Below are 21131 nucleotides of genomic sequence, written 5' to 3'. Positions count from 1 at the left end.
ATGATTGTCTATGTAGAAAGTCCAAAAGAAGTGACCAAAAATACTCCTGGAACTAATAAGCAATTATAGCAAAACTGCAGGATACAAGGTTAATATATGAAAGTTAATCTATATACCAGCAACAAATAAGTGCAATTTGAAATTTAAGCACAATACTATCTATATTGGCATCCAAAAAATGAAAAACTTAGGTATAAATCTGACAAAATATATACAGGTTCTGTATAAGGAAAACTACAATCTATGGTGAACTAAATCAAAAAAGAACTAAATAAATGGAGAGATAGTTCATGTTAATGGATAGGAAGATTCACTATCATCGGGATGTCAGTTCTTCCCAATTTGATCTATGGATTCAATGCAATCCCAATTAAAGTCCCAGAAAGTTATTCTGTGGATACCAAAAAACTGATTCTAAAGTTTATATGGACACAGAACAGAACATAATATTTAAGGAGAACAAAGTTGGAGAACTGACCCTACCTGACTTCAAGACTCATTATACAGCTGCAATAATCAAGACAGCATGGTATTGCCAAAAGAATAGACAAACAGGTTGGTGGAACAGAATAGGGAGCCCAGAAATAGACCCACATAAATATAAACTAATCTTTGACAAAAAAACAAAGGTAATACAATTGAGCAAAGATAGACTTTTCAGCAAATAGCAGTGGAACAACTGGACATCTACATGCAAAAAATTGAATTTAGACACAGACATCATAACATCACAAAAATTAACTCAAAATGGATCACAGAACTAAGTGTAAAATGCAAAAACTATAAACTCCTAGAAGATAACATAAGAGAAAACCTAGATGACATTGAGTATGGCTTTTTAGATAGAACACCAAAGGCATGACCCATGAAAGAAGGAATTGACAAGCTGGACTTCATTGAAACTAAAAACTCAGACTCTGTAAAGGACAATGTGAAGAGAATGAGAAGACAAGCCATAGGACTGGGCGAAAATGTTTGCAAAAGACACATCTGATAAAAGACTTAATCAAAATATACAAAGAACTCTTAAAACTAACAATAAGAATATAAATGACTTGATTAAAAAATGGCCAAAGACCTTAACATACATCTCACCAAAGAAGATATACAGATGGCACATAAGCTTTTAAGATACTGCATATCATATGTCACCAGGCATGGTGATAATGGGGAAGAAAGACTATGCATGTACGGAAGCAAGAAGCATATGTGAAATATCTATACTTTACTTTTTTTTTTTTTTTTTTTGCGGTACGCGGGCCTCTCACTGTTGTGGCCTCTCCCATTGCGGAGCACAGGCTCTGGACGCGCAGGCTCAGCAGCCATGGCTCACGGGCCCAGCCACTCCACGGCATGTGGTATCTTCCCAGACCAGGCCACGAACCCGTGTCCCCTGCATCGGCAGGCGGACTCTCAACCACTGCGCCACCAGGGAAGCCCTATACTTTTAATCTTGTTGTGAACCTAAAACTGCTCTAAAAAATAAAGTGTATTTTTAAAAAAATAAAAGATTAATATGAAAAATCATATTCTAATAAAATTTTTAAACCTAGATAAAACTGTTGAACTCTAAAAAGTATAAAATACCATGAATAACACAATAAGAAATATAGAATGCAAATTCTTAAAGATTAAGAAAATGAAATAATAGTCAATACCTCCCTTGCCAAAAACCCCAGGTCCCAGTTGTTTTATGGTTGAGTTCTGCCAAATGTTTAAGTCAAAATCAATTGTATCATATATAAGTTGATACAGAAGAGCAAAGGAAAGATGCCTAATAATCTTGATTATAAAAATAGACGACAAAAGAAAATTACAGGCTATTTCATTTATGAACATAGATGCTAAGATCCAAAATAAAGCATTAGCTATTCAAATCCAAAGGTATATTAAAAACTAATACATTATGATCAAGTAGGATTTCCAGTTATTGCAAGGATTGTTCAATATAAAAGAAATCTATCAATGTTGTTCACTATATTACTAGATAAAAGGAGAAAATAATTTTATTTTTTTCAACTGATGCAGAAAAAGAATTTGATAAAGATCAACACCTATTAATGAAAAAAACTCTTTGGAAATTAAGAATAGACGAGATCCTCCTTAATTCTGTAAAGGTTTTTCAGAAAAAGCTTACAGCGTATTTTATATTTAATAGACAAACTTTAAACTAATTCCCCTTAAGACAGGAAAGAAGACAACGCTGAACACCACAACTAATATACAACATATTATTGTAGATAATAAAAAAAACATGAGTAGTATGAGGATTGGGAGGAAAACGTAACACTGTCATTATTGGCAGATGATAAGACAATCATATTCTGGAAAAAATAAACAGGTAATGCGAAGGGGTGGGGCACAGATTGCGGATTTCTTTGCGATGGGGATGGGGTGGGAGTTAGAACTAACTACCCAGAGATCAGGCAAGGTGAAGGGAGGGCTTGGCTGCTGTTTTTAAATGCAGTGTTTTTTGTTCCCTTTCTAGAAACCAGCTGCAACTTTAGGTCAGAGCGCATTAACATGAGCCACTTGTGAACGAGCAGCGCCCAGGCCCCAGGCCCTGTACTGAAGGCCCGGGCAAAGGTCAGGGCTTGGTCCGAGAGATGTTCCTCCCTGTGGTCATCCAAGCGGTGCTCTGCCTCAGCAAAGGTATCTGCCCTCCTAAAACAACAGGAATGTTGCACTGGCCTTCAGCCAGCGAAGGCTCAGCGAGCAGGATAAAATTTCAATGCAGATTTACGGGAAGTTGCTGGTGCTGGGAGTAAAAATCTGGTTTGAGTTCGGGTAAGAGAGACATCAGGACACCTTGCATTAGGTCACCTAGCAGAGATCAGCCACTCCTGGGCTCAGTGAGGAGGTTTGGATTTGCCTCAAAGGGCACTCCACAAATTGAAACGAGAAATCCCGAGGAAGCTGCCTGAATCTCCTTGTATATTCTTATTCAACATCATGTAAATGACCAGACAAATCAAATTGGTGGTTTTTGGTTTCCGCCGGGGCCGTGGATGCCTTTGACATTATGACCGCAGAGGATTCCACCGCAGCCATGAGCAGCGAGCCGGCCGCTGGGTCCTCCACCAAGGTGCTCGAGGGTGTGGCAGGCGCGCCCAACGAGGCGGAGCTTCTGGCGCTGATGGAGCGCACGGGCTACAGCATGGTGCAGGAGAACGGGCAGCGCAAGTATGTCGGCCCGCCACCCAGCTGGGAAGGTCCACACCCGCAGCGCGGCTGCGAAGTCTTCGTGGGCAAGATCCCGTGCGACGTGTACGAGGACGAGCTGGTACCCGTGTTCGAGGCGGTGGGCCGCATCTACAAGCTGCGCCTCATGATGGACTTCGACGGCAAGAACCGCGGCTACGCCTTCGTCATGTACTGCCACAAGCACGAGGCCAAGTGCGCCGTGCGTGAGTTCAACAACTACGAGATCCACCCTGGCCGCCTGCTCGGCGTGTGCTGCAGCGTGGACAACTGCCGCCTCTTCATCGGCGGCATCCCCAAGATGAAGAAGCACGAGGAGATCCTGGAGGAGATTGCCAAGGTCACGGAGGGCGTGCTCGACGTGATCGTCTACACCAGCATGGCCAACAAGATGAAGAACCGCGGCTTCGCCTTCATCGAGTACGAGAGCCACCGTGCCGCCGCCATGGCGTGCCGCAAGCTCATGCCCGGCCGCATCCAGCTTTGGGGCCACCAGATCGCCGTGGACTGGGCTGAGCCCGAGATCGACATGGACGAGGACGTGATGGAGACCGTGAAGATCCTCTACGTGCGGAACCTCATGATCGAGACCACCGAGAACACCATCAAGAAGAGCTTCGGCCAGTTCAACCCGGGCTGCGTGGAGCGCGTCAGAAAATCCGCGACTATGCCTTCGTGCACTCTGCCAGCCGCGAGGACGCCGTGCACACCATGAACAACCTCAACGGCACCAAGCTGGAGGGCTCGTGCCTCGAGGTGACGCTGGCCAAGCCCGTGGACAAGGAGCAGTACTCCTGCTACCAGAAGGCGGCCAAGGGCGGCAGCGCAGCCGAGGTGGCAATGGTGCAGCAGCCCAGCTACGTGTACTCCTGCGACCCCTACACACTGGCCTACTATGGCTACCCCTACAACGCGCTCATTGGGCCCAACAGGGACTACTTCGTGAAAGCAGGCAGCATAAGAGGCCGGGGTCAAGGTACAGCTGGCCCAGGGGTTCCTACCTTGAGGGATATTCTGCTGGCCGTGGTATATATAGCCAATATCATGAAGGAAAAGGAAAACAACAAGAAAAAGGATATGAACTTGTACCAAATTTGGAAATCTCTGCCGTCAATCCAGTTGCCATTAAACCTGGTACAGTGGCCATCCGTGCCATCGGGGCCCAGTATTCCATGTTTCAGGCAGCTCTGGCTCCTAAAATGATTGAAGATGGTAAAATCCACACAATGGAGCCCATGATCAGCCCCATCGCTGTGCAGTCAGACCCAGCCAGCGCCACCGCTGCCGCGGCTGCCGCCGTCATCCCTGCCATGTCCACGCCACCACCTTTCCAGGGCCGCCCAATAACTCCAGTGTACACGGTGGCTCCGAACGTTCAGAGAATTCCTGCTGCCAGGATTTACGAGGCCAGTTATGTGCCATTTGCTGCTCCGACCACAGCTACGATCGCCACGCTGCAGAAGAACGCGGCAGCCGCCGCCTACAGCGGGTACGCAGGCTACATACCTCAGGCCTTCCCCGCCGCTGCTATCCAGGTGCCTATCCATGACGTCTACCAGACCTACTGAGATCCACCCACCACGACCACTGAAGGAACACTTTACTATTTATGAAGAAAGAACGTGTTGGGTTAGCACACACGAAACCCGAATGTGAAGAATGTTATCAGATACCATACTGGAATATTTCACATACATGAAGTTTTCACTAATCTTTTAAGACTGTTTTCAATTTAGCAGACCTGTGTTTGTACACTTCTAAGAGGCTTGCAATGGTTTGTGCCTTAAACACCATCTCTTAAAAATTTGTACGCTGTAGTACATTTGTACAGAGGTTTTCGATTTTGTATTTTTAACGATATATTTTCAGTATGAAGGTTATTTTCTTAACTTCTGCACTCCAGAGATTTCTATTTTGTAGTACCTTCAATAGTAAATATATCAACTATATATTAAAAAGCACACTTGAGCAGCTAGGGAACTATTTTGAAAAATATATTCAATATTTAAAAATACAAACAATAGTGCTTTAAAAATACTACATAAGGGCTTCCCTGGTGGCGCAGTGGTTGAGAATCCGCCTGCCGATGCAGGAGACACGGGTTCGTGCCCTGGTCCGGGAAGATCCCACATGCCGCAGAGCAACTAAGCCCGTGAGCCGTGGCCGCTAGGCCTGTGCGTCCGGAGCCTGTGCTCCGCAACGGGAGAGGCCACAACAGTGAGAGGCCCGCATACCGCAAAAAAAAAAAAAAAAAAAAAACTATATAAAACATTATTTTAAAAGTTATACTGGAAAGTGCAATTTTAAAATGAGTGAAACCTCTATTTCTGCTGGAATTAAAAGTTGATGGGTGTTACTCTGTGTTATCCATGATGGTTCTGTTTTTTTAACACTTGACCTCTCCTTAAGACAACATTGAAAGACTTGTCACACTTCTGAGTCCAAACACTGGAAAGTTCTCTCACCTGCCACCATCATCCTGGGTCCTTACTCCTTCTCCAAGTGCCTTTGCTCTTAGATAGGTTCTCTCCCCACCCACTAGTCACCCTCTCCCCCTGTTCCCACTCCCAACTTTGTGTTTGGCAAGTCTAGGACAAATGAATTACTCTGACAGAGAAAACATTGATGACTTTTATACTTCTTTTTGTTGGGGTTTTTTGTTATGGGTTTTTGGTTTTTGGGGGGCGTTTGGTTTGGTTGGGAGGTATTTTCAATAGCAGAGTATGTGTAAGCACAAGATTTTAATAGTTTGCATAAGACATCTTTGCATAGCTATTTAATTGTCCAATATACAACTTTCATTCTTTTCCTAATGCTTTATTTATATTTGTTTTGAAGTCTAAGTTTGTAGAGACAGAGAATTAATAGACAAGACCCTGAAAGACTCTTGTCGGCAGATATGCTTCTAGTTGCCTTATCATGTTTCATGCGAAATGTCTGTTGTTGTCACGGTGCTGGAAATATTATGTTTATTGAACAGGGCCTCCCTCTGTTGCCATGCACGTGGCAGGTGAACTGAATTGGGGCGTGCACAGCCAGGAGGAGGAGGAGAGACCTGCAGGAGTAAAAGATAGTTTGTAAATATCTCCTAATGCTTGTTTTTAGCTGTTTTATGTTGTAGAAGTTCATGGTACCTATTTGAATGCAAAATGAAACCATTTTATTTCAATGTTATTGAACAGTTTTGTTTTAGTGGGAAGTAAATGTATTGTTGCAGTGTTTTGTGCCGGTTTAAAGGCCTTTGTTTAGCAGAGTGAATGTAAAATACAGTAAAATGTTAAGATTGTCATCGATGTTATAAAATACACCAACTTGGATTTTTTTTTTTTAAAGGTTCTACCAAGGAAGTGAGGTGTGCAATAGATGGCACTGCCACAGTTGTGTTTTTATGTCATATTGGAGATTCCATCAAACCTTCTACTCATTGAATTTTGCTGATGGCTGCATTCTTATTGTGGATTAGTAACAGGATAGTGCCCTTATTTAGCAAACGTATTAGTTTTGTTTTACATTTTAAATTAAGAGATTCCCAAACGCCCTCTTTTCCCTCATCTTAGGGTGGGTTGAATTTTTTATATATAAACAATATTTATTTAACTATTCTATAAAATTACTGAGTGCCTGCGAAGGCCTTTAAACATGCCTAACTTTCCTTTCCATCGCACTTAAATGACATAAAGTAATTGTGCAATGTTCCTGATTCTGTACCCAGCAAACTGCATCCGAACTCAAATTTGTTGTAATGAGTAATCCAGCAAAATGCAGTTTGGATTAGATCCCCATCCTTTGACTTTGTATGAAAGAAGTACTCTCCTACTTTCCTTCCAGTGAAGGATTAATTATCACAGAGGTTCACTGGATGAGACTAACCCAGGGGTCTTACTGTATTTTACATGTGCCTGTAAATTATTTGCAGAAAAGAAAAAGGAAAAAAGTGGTGTCTTAACATGGCAACTACCAAACTACCTTAAAAATAAACGTTGCTGACATAGCCCGTTAGGTATCAGTGAGCCTCCTACCTACCTATGGTCTGTCTGTTCCTGTTGTTTGAAAAACATTTCACATATGTACACTACTGAAGTAAGTTTGTAACTTGAAATGTGAACTTTTTTTAGGGTTAAGAACAAACTATGTAAATGTTTAAAAAAAACAAACTTTTGAGTTCTCTGTTTTCAAACATGCTAGCAGTTTAGTTGTTATCTTTAGTTGTGTTGTATTTGAAAAGTTTTTAAGTTTATTTAGATCTTGCTTCATTTACAATACATTCTTAGGATGTATATAGTAAATAAATCTTTCTTTAAAGCAAAAAATAATAATAATAGAATTAATAATCTACTTGAATCAATAAGAGTCAAACAAGATTGTCATATACAAGTTCAATCTAAAAAACAATAGTATACACTAAAACCTAAAATGTAGAAAATCAACAGCATACACTAAAAAATACTAGCAATAACCAACTAGAAAACATAATTAAAGTAAGATACTATTATGATAGCAATGGAATCTATAAAATATCTATGAATTACTTGAACAGGGCCTCACTGGAAAAAAATGTTATAACTTTAATAAAGAACCCAGAAGATTACCTGAGTAAATGGAGAGATCCTCCACACACTTGGATGGAATGGTTTAATAATATGTAGATGTTAATTATCCCTAAATTTATCTATAAATTCAATAGTCCAAATCAAATATCCAACTGGGTTTTTAATGTACTTGATAAACTCACTATAAAATCCATACAGATGAATAAACATTCATGAATAGGTAAGTCAGGTATAAAAAAGGCAAGTAAATGGGAGAACCTCATATGCCAGATATGAAGGCATACTATAACACCACAGCAATAAAAAGAGTGTGATATTGTTTTAAGATCAGACAAATGAGACAGAACAGAGAGCTCAGAGACATATATACCTTAAATCAAAGGATAAAAGATGACGGTTTAATAGATGATTTTGAGAAAATCAGATCTATATGTGGAGAAAAATAAAATTTGATGCCTACCTTGCATCACAGTCAAAGATGGAATCCTGATAGATTAAAGATCTAAGTAGGGACTTCCCTGGTGGTGTAGTGGTTAAGAACCCACCTGGCAATGCAGGGAACACGGGTTTGAGCCCTGGTCTGGGAATATCCCACATGCCGCGGAGCAACTAAGCCTGTGCGCCACAACTACTGAGCCTGCGCTCTAGAGCCCGTGAGCCACAACTACTGAGGCCACGTGCCACAACTACTGAAGCCCACACACCTACAGCCCGTGCTCCGCAACAAGAGAAGCCACCACAATGAGAAGCCCGCACGCCGCAATGAAGAGTAGCCCCCGCTCACCGCTACTAGAGAAAGCCCGCGTGCAGCAACGAGGACCCAAGGCTGCCAAAAATAAATAAATAAAATAATGAAAATAAATTTTAAAAAAGATCTAAATGTAAAACTAATATTATAAAGTTAATTGAAGAAAATGTGACTTGAGGCAAGAACTATTTAAACAAAACTTCAAAGGCACAAAACTACAAAGCAGTTGGAGAGTTGAACAACACAGTCAACTAATTAAACCTACTTATAGAGCACTCCACTCAATGATAGCAGAATACACACTCTTTTCAAGTGTATATGGAATCAAGACAGATCAAACACTAGACCATAAAACAAGTCCAAATAAATTTAAAAGGATTCAAGTCATGCAAAGCACATTTTCTAATCACAATGAAATTAAATTAGAAATAAAAAACAAAGACATCTGGAAAAATCCCCAAATATTTAGAAAATAAAAAACATACTGTTAGATAATCCAGGGTCCCAGCTATTCAACTTCTAAGTATTTACCCAAGATAATGAAAGTATGTGTCTATACAAAGACTTGTACACAAATATCCATAGCAGCTTTATTTTAATAGTCCCAAACTAGAAACAACCCAAATATATATCAACAGGTGACTAAATAAACATACCATGGTATCTCTGTACATCAGGATACTATTTAGAAATAAAAAATGATGAACTACTGATATGGGCAACAACATATTTGAAACTCAAAATCATTAGGCTTAGTGGAAGAAGTCAGACAAAAAAAGAGTATATACTGTGTGATTCTGCTTAATTCTAAAATTCTAGAATATGCAAATCATCTATAGTGATAGAAAGTTGATTGGTGGTTATCTGGAAAAAGGAGCAAGAGAAAGAGATTACAAATGGGCACAAGGGAAGTTTTGGGGATTTTGGATATGTTCATTATCTTGATTGTGGTGATGTTTCCATGGGTGTGTTCATATGTCAAAACATCAAATTGTACATTAAATATGTGCAGTTTATGAAATGTCCATTATACCTCAAACTGCTGAAAATTTATGCTCACAAAATAAGAATGTACAATAACTTATAAACAAAATAACATATGCAAGAAACACATAAACAAAAATACATACATTAAACACATTAGAATGACTGACTTCCTAAAGTGGAGGAAAGGAGAATGTCGATGAAGAACAGGAAAAAAATACAGTGTATAAATAAACAAATAAATTTAACAATCACAAGAATGGGACCTTACATACTGGGGAAGAGAGTAAGGGGAAAAAGAATGAAATTTACTCAGCTAAAATGATACCCCTTTTAGGGATACATAGAGACAGTAAATTCTCTAAGTCTTAAAAAACTGAATAGCAACAAGTAGAAGCTTCCAACTTTCCGTCACATGAATGAGGAAACACTTAGAAGGACTCTTTCCTGGTATCCCTGGAACAACTCAAAACTCCACCTTCTCATTCATTTAACAGCTATTTACTGAGTACCTACTATGTGCCAGGTCCTACTCATAAGGCCACTAATTTTTTCCAATAGCCACTCATCATTCTCCCTGGTCCTACCTGCTGGAGCTTCCACCTTGACTGCTGCTGCAGAAGAACCACTGGTTATTCCCCAAGGGCCTAAACAGGAGTCTGCTTTCCCTCCTTCTTCAACATGCTCCACAGTACTGGTGCTCCTCTGCTTTGTAACTTGTGCCTGAAGCACTCGTGCCTGAAGCTGTTTGAAGGCTTCATGAAATGCCATTTCCATTCGAACATCATTGTTTTGAATTTCATAGTACAAGCCTGAAGGAAAAAAGATGTTGAAATAAATGTGACTAATTTCCCACCATCGTATACTGCAGAACGACAACATTTCACTTAAATTTCCCACACTTTTACTAAAGTTTAAGAACTACGCGATGAGCCACTTAAGAGTGGAAAGAGAAAGGGAAAATCTTCTAATGAAAGAAAACACATTCATATCACAGGAAAATATCAAACCAAGTAAAGTCCAGGCTACAACATTAGTTGGCTCCAAGCAAGTAGCATCTTCAAAGAAAATTTCTGCCTGTTCATAGTTCTCCATCAGGACAGCCAGGACACCACACAGCAACAAGCTGAGAAGAGACCACCAACATGATTAACAACATGGTCCCATGTCACAGTCATGGAACCAAGACAATTTCATATAGAAGCTTATCTGCTCCTAATCATTCCTTATCTCCCTTCCAACCATACCTGTGGATATGATTCTGGTTCAGGGAAAGGGCTTTCCGAAAACACTCTTGTGCTTTGATATTGTCTTCAGTTAGGAGGCAGAAGGCACCATAGTCCAGCCAGTGCTCCAGGTTCTGGGGCTCACGAACCAACCTCTATCACATGAAACATCAGGAGGACAAAGGTTATTGTGACACTATGTCATATTCTTTATGCACACAACATCACATAGTAAGCACTCCATAAATACTATAAGCTCTATGAAAGTAGAAACTATGACTTCTTTTTTGCTTACCACTGAATTCCGAATGCCTAGAACAGTCACTTCTCTGGCTTATAGTATGTGGTCAATAAATATTTGATGAAATAATGTAAAAAATGAATCCTCAACTCATTGCTTCCTAGTGTCAGTTCTGGTCATCATACGCTCATCCAATTACTTGGGAACCAAAAGATTCATTTCATATTTCATTTTAAAGATTTACATATAATCATTTCTGTCACAGTCTTGAGAATGCAAACATAAGCTTATCCACAAATATGTAATAATAAAAGCAACTCATAATGAGTTGCTTAATGAGTTAAAACTATAAAACATTGCTGAAAGAAATTAAAGACGACATAAACAAATGGAAATACATTCCATGTTCACAGATTGCAAGACTTAATATTGTTAAGATATCATACTGTCCAAAGCAATTTACAGATTCAATGCAATATCTATTCCAGTGCTGATTTTTGCAGAAATATAAAAGCCCATTCTAAAATTCATATGGAATCTTAAGGGATCCTGAATATCCAAAACAATCTTTAAAAAGAACAAAACTGGAGGACCCACACTTCCTGATTTCAAAACTTATAAAGCTACAGTAATCAGTCTGATACTGGTATAAAGACAGATATAGAGACCAAGGGAATAGAACAGACAGCCCAGAAATAAATCGTAGCATATATGGTCAAATGACTTTTGACAAAGGTGCCAAGACCATTCAATAGGGAAAGGACAGTCTTTTAAGCAAACTGTGCTAAGAAAACTGGATATTCACATGCAAAAGATTGAAGTTGGACCCTTACCTAATACCATATACCAAAAATAACTCAAATGAATCAAAGACCTAAATGTAAGACCTAAAAGTATAAAACTCTGAGAAGAAAACATAGGGCAATAGCTTCACAACATTGGATGTGATTTTTTCCTCCAGCTGGCTATGTTCCCATTAAGTACGCATTTTTCCCTCTCCCCACACTAAAACCTTTGCACCAGAGGAGGGGTGTCCTGAAGCAACTGGGGCCCATGTACATACAGAGGTCTGATGCACTGCCTGTGTAGGCATCAGCGGCTCTTCTCAGATACAACCCAGGGTCAAGTCTTTTCCCTGGTTGTGGCCCCCCAGTTCCAATGCTGTGCTGTGGCATGGTCTAAGTGGGGCTGGAACGTTGGCTTGGCTTGCGCCCAGGTGCATGGTGAGGGAGCCATGGGAAACCTGGCAGCTGGTAGGGCAGACCTCTCTCTGCCTTACCTCAAGGGCAAGCCAGGACACTTACACCCCTCAGGAGCGGAGTCCAGGCTTCTCCAGCCTTTTTATCCATCCCAGCAGTCCTCCAACCAGCCAAGGTGGCTTGTCTCCTCTGCATAGGAACCCAGGACTGGGATACCCAATCTGTGGCTTGACCTACTCACTCCCCAGTGTGGGTATACACCAGTGCAATCTCCCCTTTCCTCTGAGTCCCCTCCGAGGCGCACAGATCCTAAACAGATCACTTTTCTTCCCCTTCTACTCAATTGTGTGTGTATCTTTCTCAGAGCCTTGGTTGTACAGGAGTCCTTCTGCCAGTTTCCAGTTAGTTTACAGTGAGAACTGTTCTACATGTAGATGTGTTTTTAATGTGTTCGTGGTGGGGAGGTGAGCTCCATGCCCTCTTACTTTGCCATCTTGATCTCTGCCTCTCGAGGTTCATTTTCTGCATACGGATAACCAACTGTTGTAACACCATTTTTTGAAAAGACTACCCTTTCTGCATTGAATTTGTAAATTTGTAAACAACTTTGTCGAAAATATAATGGCCTTATCTGTGTGCACCTATATTTGGACTCTGTTTTATTGATCTATGCTTCTATCCTTTCACCAATAAGGTGGGATTTTAAACAATCAGAAACTACTATTTATTATACCCATATTGTACAAATAGCAGCAATGACAACCACCAGAAAGATGTTTAATTACCTCTTCATAGTACACTGTTGCCATTTCATAGTTCTCATTGACTTCTGCTTCAAATGCAAAGAGTCGAAGCTGTTCACTGCTGGTATAAATGGTTGAAGGAGTGCCTTGGACATCATCTGGCATGGCCTTGTCATCATCAAGATGTTAGGCAGACAAAATGAAGCAATTACAAGTAGAGAAGTTTTATAAGAATAAAACAAATGTGAGACTCTAGTCATGATGTCAAAAATGATATTGAGGTTTCTTACAGTCTTGCCAATACACTAAGAGAGTGACAGTGAACCAAAGGATGAATATCAAGGGTGAAACAGAATCTCAGGTATCTGAATACTAACAGTCTAAGCTCATGGAAGTGAGTAAAAAATTATTCAGGGCACAACTGCTCTCTTCAACCCTTAGGGCAGCCAGAATCCCTAACTAAGTCACTTCTAACCTCAAACAGCTTCTTTCACTTTCTCTAGTGTACAGACAAATATTATCATTTTTTAGGTGTCATGACATGAAAAGGTTGGCAAGAACTAGCTAGAGTCTTTAAACATCAAGAAAACATGAGCCCAGGGTAAATCTTTGGCAGCTACATCTACGTTTTCAGTGGGATATATAGACAGATAGATTCTACAAAGGAGAGATTTTAGAAATAGCCAGAAAGGTAGAAGGAAAAATAATATATCCTATATACCCAGATAGGAAAGCAAGTCTGGTAATAACAAGTACCCTCTTGGGCCAGACGCTATGGCCAGGGAAGACTCCCCCACCCCACCAAATTCTTTAACTACAAATAAAAATAATATCACTGACTTTAACAAGTAGAGTTACTAAGGAATGTGAAGAGTAAAGCTAAATTTGAGATGGGCCAAAGTAAGCTTTTGATCATTGATTAATGCCTCTGTTCTTTGTTCTTTTTAATTTTGGTGACTTTGACCTCCAAATCCCTACAGCAACACACTGCCATGCCCAAACCAGAAATATTATACCTCTAATATCCACTCCCCAAACCCACATTACAAGTCTTCTCCCTTCTTGTCATTTAGTCCCCTTAAAACTTCTCTCTGACTTCCAATATGCCGATCATTTCCCAAATGGATAAGCCTGGACCTCATGATTTCTACTCATACTACTCTCTCACCAGCACACTCAAGTTCTGGGCATCCTTGTCCTTTTCCTGCACTTGCCCGGAAAACTCCCAAATTAAAACAATCCTACAATCAGATTTTTTCATTCTTAGACAGGAGCTGCTAACTGATTCTGAAGAAAACTGCATACAGCTTTAGCTGAAGGCCTTTAATACTCTCAGCAATCTATGTATTTGTCCTTGTTCAGCAACATTTTTCATAATGCTATGCAGTATCTAAATTTTCTTCAAGCTTTTCATTCAACTCTTACCCCTTCACTTTCAGTAAAGGTGTTATGTCACAGAAGAAATAGAAATCATTAGGCAAAAAAACCCTCAACTTTTGAATCCTACACCCGAATTGTTTCTTTCTGCATCCACTGTTATCTCTTTCCTTTCAGTCTCAGAGGACGAGGCATCACATCCTTCTGTTTCAGGGCTAATTGTTCTATCTAAAATCTTGATCCTTTTCCACTTGTATATCCTGAGTTTGCCATTGGTTATTCCCTCTTTTTCCTCAATTTTCAACTTCTCCCAGTCTGCTGACTCTTCCTAAACCTGTGGAAGTTCTAAAGACTTTTCCATCTTAAAAAGAAAATCTCTAATTTCTAGCTACTACTTTCCTACTTCTTCCCTTCACCTTCCAATTTCCTGAATTTATATTCCACCTGCTTCCTAATCACTCATTTACTCTTCAATTCATTATCATTTGAATCCACATCATTAGCCCAATGAAACTGCTCTGTAAAGGTAACAACAACCTCCTTATTGCCAAATCCAATAAAAACCTTTCAGATTTTTTTCTTTTTTCTCCAGGTTTATCAAGATACAACTGACATATATCACTGTATAAGCATATATTGACTTAACATATATTGTGAAATTACTACTGCAGAAAGTTTAGTTAGCATTCATCATCTCACATAGATACAATAAAAAGAGAAAGCAAAAAAAGAAAAAAATTTTGTCACTGTAATGAGAACTCAGGATTTACTCTCAACAGTTTTCATATATACCACACAGCAGTGGTAACTACAGTCCTCATACTGTACATTACACCCCTAGTACTTACTTATCTTGTAATTGGAAATTTGTACCTTTTGACCTCCTTTCTCCAATCTCCCCTCCCCCTACCCCAGATCTTGTTTTTCCTGAACTCCTCAGAGTATTTGACAACGTTGACCATTTTTTCTTCTTAAAATTTTCTTCCCTTAGATTCTGAAATACCACTGCCTTCGGGGTCTTTTGCCTTTTCAACAATTTACTTGTCTCCTTTATTAATTCTTTTACTCATCCATCCCTTAAATGTTGGTGTTTCCTAGGGTTTTGCCACCAGCTTGCTTCTCTCTCTACTCGTGCTTTTCTTGGCAGCTTCATCTATGAACACAGTTTGACTAGCATCTATATACTCAAGGCTCCCAAATCTAAACTCTAGCCCAGATCTCTCTCTTGAGCAAAACCCCACAAGAGCCAATGTTTAAAACTGAATTCAACATCACTTGCCTTCCACCAAATTTGCTTATGTTGTATTTCTTGTCCTAGTCAATGATATTGCCAGCTACCCAGTCACTGAGACTTAAACTTAAGAATCTTTGCTCTCTTTTCCTCCTTAGTATGAAATAACCAGTTAACATCACCAGTTCACCACCTCTAACCCATCCTACATACTGCTATCAGAGTGCTTTTTGTAAAACGTAAATCTAATCATATTATTTCCAAGTATAAAATAATTAAATTTATTGCATCTAACTGCTAATAAGGGAAAAAATCAAAACTTCTTTGTGTGGCATATAAGGCCTCCATCCATGCTCCCAGCTCCCCTACCAAGAACTGATCCCTGGCTTCATCGCCTGTTTCTCTGTCACTCAACCACTTCAACCTCTGCTCCTGAACTATATGCAGTTTCTGTATATGCCATATTCTTCCAAGCTTCTAAGCCTTTATGATGTTCTCTATGACTCAAATACTCTGAAACATCTACCTGGAGAGTTTCTTTTTAGCCTTCAAGGCCCAGGTCGAGTCACAGCTCCTCTGTGAATCCTTCCCTGAAAGATCTCAGGGTGAAGTTGATACTTTCTTTAGGCATCCCCTAACCTGCTCTACCATGGACACACCTCTGTCACAGCACTTACCTCACTCTACTGCAGTTATTTGTATTTTGTGCCTCTCTCCTCTACTAGACAGGGGCTCCTTGGGGACATAAGGCAACAGTAATTACCATCTCATGCTCAGTTCTCAATTGCTTTCCAAATCAAATCATCCAAATCATCTTTGCAAGATTGTTCTCTTAACCCTAGGATACTGGACACGCCTACCTCTTTCAGGAAGGCTGAACAGGTAAAAGAAAAAGGGATGGTGGCCGAGAAGAAAAAAACAGTGAAGGAAAGAACAAACAGAATAGAGACTTTGAGGGACTTCCCTGGTGGCACAGTGCGGTTAAGAATCTGCCTGCCAATGCAGGGGACACAGATTTGATCCCTCGTCTAGGAAGATCCTACGTGCCACAGATCAACTAAGCCTGCGCACCACAACTACTGAGCCTGTGCTCTAGAGCCAGCGAGCCACAACTACTGAGCCCATGAGCCCTAGAGCCTGCACGTCATGACTACTGAGCCCATGCACCACAACTACTGAAGTGTGTACACTCTAAGGCTTGCATGCTGCAACTACTGAGCCCATGTGCTGCAACTACTGAAGCCCACATGCCTAGAGTCCATGCTCCACAGCAAGAGAAGCCACTGCAATGAGAAGCCCGCACACTGCAATGAAGAGTAGCCCCCACTCACTGCAACTAGAGAGAGCCTGTGTGCATCAACGAAGCCCCAACGAGGCCAAAAAAAAAAAAAAATCCACCCTTTCCTTTAAAAAAAAAAAAAAAGAATAGAGGCTTTGAGGATACATAGCTGGTTAGAGACTACCAGAGGGACAAAAACAGTTTGATTTTGTCTTTGTTTTCAAACAAACCACAACTGCATACATAAAAAATGAGCAAATGAAGGCAAGATGTAAGATGTACAAATATAAACAGACGAGTGGGAGGAGACCAGTCAGATAGAAAAGGCATATATGAAGTGTCACTGTAATTAAAGTATAATATCTGAAAACTCATAGTTTTTCTTTGTTTTGATTGTCAGTCTTAAAGAAAAAGTTGAGAACTGTACACATTCACAGAATAAATAGAATAATTTTTTCCACAATTTACATAGCTGATTTTATTTATTTTTTACCCATCAAATTTATGACAGTTATGAAATTAATTTTTCTATGAAGTTGAAAGAGGATACCCCCTTATTTTCCCTAAAATTAGTCTTATAACTTAGGCAGCTTCTTATTCATCTTTGTGTTCTCAATGCCTAGCACAGAGCAGACACTCCAAAAAATGTTTGTGGAATTAAGGAAGAAAAGAAGCAAGAAAGGAAGGAATCATTCAGGGGAGACCCTGATGACCTACAGAGAAAAGGAAGGGTTCTTAGCTCTGAAGCACCTACTTGATTTAAGGCCACATGCATCTGATCCACCAAGAAAACATAGAGCTCACTAATAAATTTCTGCAGCTCCTCTTGGCTTTCAAATGCTGTTGTCTTCAAGTACTTCTCTCTCACAATCTTTACCACAGCATGCTGCAAGAGACACACATCACCATCTGATAACACAGTCTAGCAACATGCTAACAGCACAGGCCTCCCTTGAGTTTCTGTTCTAAGGCTCATCAGAACTCCAGGAGGTGACTGATTTTCCTTGGTGACTGCTAGACTATTGGTTCTCTGATTTTCCCCCAATCAACATACTCCACATGGCTTTTCTTAACATTATCATCATCACCAATATGGTCAATACAGGATTCATACTTTGTGAAGAGAGTCATAAAGCAAAAAAACCCTTAGCATTATGTTTATGCATTACATTTCTCATGGTGGCCACATGTTCAAGGGAGAAAAGGAGAAAGGCCTGATTTGAGAGTTTGGAGAATGGAATCCTGGTTCTAATCCTGCCACTGTACAACCTCATAAATTATTTTACACTTGGTACTTCAGTTTCCTCATCTATTAAATGGATATGTACTCCTGGTATTCCTATCTTACTTCAGAAGATGATTGAGAAGCCAAAGAGAAATAACAGGTGGTGAAATTTAAAATGCTGTACAAATAACATACTGCTATAGCCAGGACAGCATCTTCTTTTTTCTCCCCTAAGTTAACATTATTGCCAGGCTTTGTGCTAAGCACTTTCCATGCATTATCTTATTTAATTCTAATAGTGACCCCATGTGATCATATTAATATCATCCCTCACTGTTAGGCAAAAAATTGAGGCTCAGAGTGGTAAGGTCATTTGAGACACAACTGAGATGTGACTATGCCACCTGAGAATAGCCTCCTGCCTCCATGGATATCAGCTGTTTTTCCCTTTGTTACTTCCACACGCTTTCTTCGTATCTGTTTGGTATAGTATAGGGCACATAGTAAATGTACACAGAGAGACAGTGCAGTGTAGCAGATAAGAACGTGAGTCTGGAGCCAGACTGCCTGAATTTACACCCCGTTTTTAACCTTTACTAGCTCTGTGATCTTGGTTAAATTATTTAGCCAACTAATGTTGCAATTCTCCATCTGTAAAATGGGGAGTACCTATCTCATAGGGTTGTTGTGAGGATTAAATTAGTAAAGTATGAAGCATTTTAAAATTTATCTGGTATACAACAAATACTCAATAAATGTTAGCCATTATTATTTGGGAAATTATTATTAAGTAAATATTTCTCAAATCTTAGTGATTCTATGGACTAGGAAAAGGTTTGTAATGGGAGACAGAGATAATCAGTCATGGTATCAATACCAGGTACAGAGTTTCTGCCTGCTAGTGCAACACGAAATCTGGCCCCAAATCTGGCCTAACTTCAAGTGAAGAATCAGTTTCTTAAAAGCTTACACTCAGGACAGATACTGAACCATTCCAAGCTTCTACAGGAGTGGAAGGATGTCTCCAGACATTCTATCATAGAGAACATAGCTCTTTGCACCACCAACAAGAAAGGTAGAGCACAGCTGAACATAACCAGAGAAAAAATGATAACTAGGTATGTAGAGAAGATGCTTCATAAAAATCTATGGAATCATTAAATAACTTGATATTTACCTTGAGTTGTTCTTTAAAAGCAAAGTATTTTCCAGAGCAATTAAGTTCATAGTTGAGCTGGCACTTCTGCTCCTCCAGGGTTTCACTATCCAGATCACTCCCCACTTTGACTGCCTGTTTTCCAAACATCCTGTGATACTCATTCAGAATGGCTCTAGAAATATTCTTGATCTGCATGTGGTAGTCACTCACTGCCTAGAAAAATACAAAATGTCTGGTAAAGGGGCCTCAAAGAGGTCGAGACATGGAATGGAAGTCTGAAACTGGATTGGGTTTTACATTCAATAATACTTTAGGTATAAATTGCCCTTTTCTTCCCAGCTCAGAAACCATCAGCCGAAGATTAAACACTGTATACTCTTCACTGAATGCCACTGGTCACAAATAGAAGCAGGAAGGAAAATATGTGAAGCTAAAATTTCTCACCCGTTTTGGAAAACATACTGAAGAGCCCATGCATTATTTTCACATGGGTGCACTCAACATCTTAGAGTTTCACCTTGGCTTTGGTACTTGCCTTCTGAGCTCCTCCCGTCCGACGGGTAAGAGGCGGCCTTGGAGGTATCATTTCCTTGACCCTGTATCAGAAAAAAACAAAACAAAACAAAACTTTATTATAGTCAGATTTATGTTCTTTTATTTCCCACCTCTTAAGGTCTAAGTGAGGGAGATCTAAGGTCAGTTGCCCATCACACTTGAGCACTGAGCTATTCTCTCATGTAAGAACCTCGACGTGAACCTCAGAACAGCATATGGCTGTGGACTAGACAAGAAGAACGCCACTAAGCAGCTAGCTGGAAAGTAGCTAAGTTGCACTCCTGGCTAATTTGAGCCCTGGCTTTACCCTTACACATTTTTTTAAACTGCTGTACACAAGCTGCTTGACTCAGGGGTTAGAAAGAGATGAGTGCTACGACTTTATGTGTACTCAGTAGAGTCTCTGAAAGCACAAAGTTTTGGAAATATGAATGGTACAGGAAAGTGAAAGCTTTTCTTTCCTTTCCAACAGGATAAAAAGTGTACTCTTGGTCATAATTTATAAAACTGCATTAAACTACAGTAATGATTATCAAACTTTATGGTGAGTAAGAAAATATATTTTATCACAGTCAAACTACTTATGCCAAAACCTCTACCTTGCATTTTCATGAGTTCTTATAAGAACCTAAAGGAAATTAAGTTATAGCTCTTCCTTCTTACAGTTTCACATTCCTACTGAGGTATACTACACTGCCTTGAAGTTTACAAAAAAATTCACAAATTAAATCTTTCTTTAATAGGTCCTGTGTATGGGGGAATCGCCTGGCGGTCCAGTGCGTAAGACTTGGAGCTTTCGCTGCAGTGGCATGGGTTCAATCCCTGGTTAGGGAACTAAGACACTGCAAGCTGCGTGGAACGGCCAGAAAAAAAAAAGTGAGAATAGGTCCTATGTAATTTTATACCTTGCTCATAATTCTTAATTTTAATTTTGTTTATTTTAGTAGATAATATATCCACATGATTCAAAACTCAAGACATATGAAACAATATATAGTAAATTGTCTCCTTCCAACCTTGTTGTCCAGCCACCCAGTTACCTCTCCAGAGACAACGTTATTCATTTATTCAAAATATATACTGAGTGCCTATTATCCATCAGGCACTTTTCTAGGTGCTGGGGATAGAGCATTAAACAAAACAGACAAAAATTCTTGCCCTCATGATGCTTACATTTTAGTCGGGAAAAAAAGACAGTAAATAACATAAATTGGTTAGTGATATGTGCCATAGAAAAAAATAGTGCGAGAAGGCAGATAGACTATGTTGGGGGCTGGGGGTGGTGGAGTTGGGGAGCATATTTCACCAGGGAAAGACTCAGTGAGATGACAGCACTTGAGTATGACCTGATGGAAGTGAGGAAACAAGTCATGTTGGTACCTGGGGTAAGGAAATTATAGGCAAAGCAAGCAA

General features: G+C 40.0%; 2 protein-coding genes across 3 annotated transcripts in view; one reads left to right on the top strand and one right to left on the bottom strand.

Moving 5' to 3' along the window:
* Positions 1-21131, bottom strand: part of CFAP70 (cilia and flagella associated protein 70) — a 91179-nt gene that overhangs the window by 23296 nt on the left and 46752 nt on the right. For both annotated transcript variants that reach the window (XM_067025398.1, XM_067025399.1), the window contains 7 exons: positions 19695-19759; positions 19182-19372; positions 17534-17665; positions 12935-13060; positions 10731-10864; positions 10494-10609; positions 10071-10295 (listed from right to left, as the gene is read on the bottom strand). In XM_067025398.1, the coding sequence (XP_066881499.1) occupies positions 10071-10295; positions 10494-10609; positions 10731-10864; positions 12935-13060; positions 17534-17665; positions 19182-19372; positions 19695-19759 (989 nt within the window). The remainder of the gene's footprint in view (positions 1-10070; positions 10296-10493; positions 10610-10730; positions 10865-12934; positions 13061-17533; positions 17666-19181; positions 19373-19694; positions 19760-21131) is intronic.
* Positions 2841-4769, top strand: LOC131750998 (RNA-binding protein 47-like). The gene is given in 3 exon segments (XM_059054211.2): positions 2841-3851; positions 3854-4183; positions 4186-4769. Coding segments are annotated over 3 exon segments (1743 nt in total). The 5' UTR covers positions 2841-3022.

The sequence above is a fragment of the Kogia breviceps genome, chromosome 2 (assembly GCF_026419965.1).
Source record: "Kogia breviceps isolate mKogBre1 chromosome 2, mKogBre1 haplotype 1, whole genome shotgun sequence".
NCBI classification, from domain to species: Eukaryota; Metazoa; Chordata; class Mammalia; order Artiodactyla; family Physeteridae; genus Kogia; species Kogia breviceps.
Note: the sequence above shows the minus strand (reverse complement) of the source record. Positions and strands in the feature narration are given on the sequence as shown.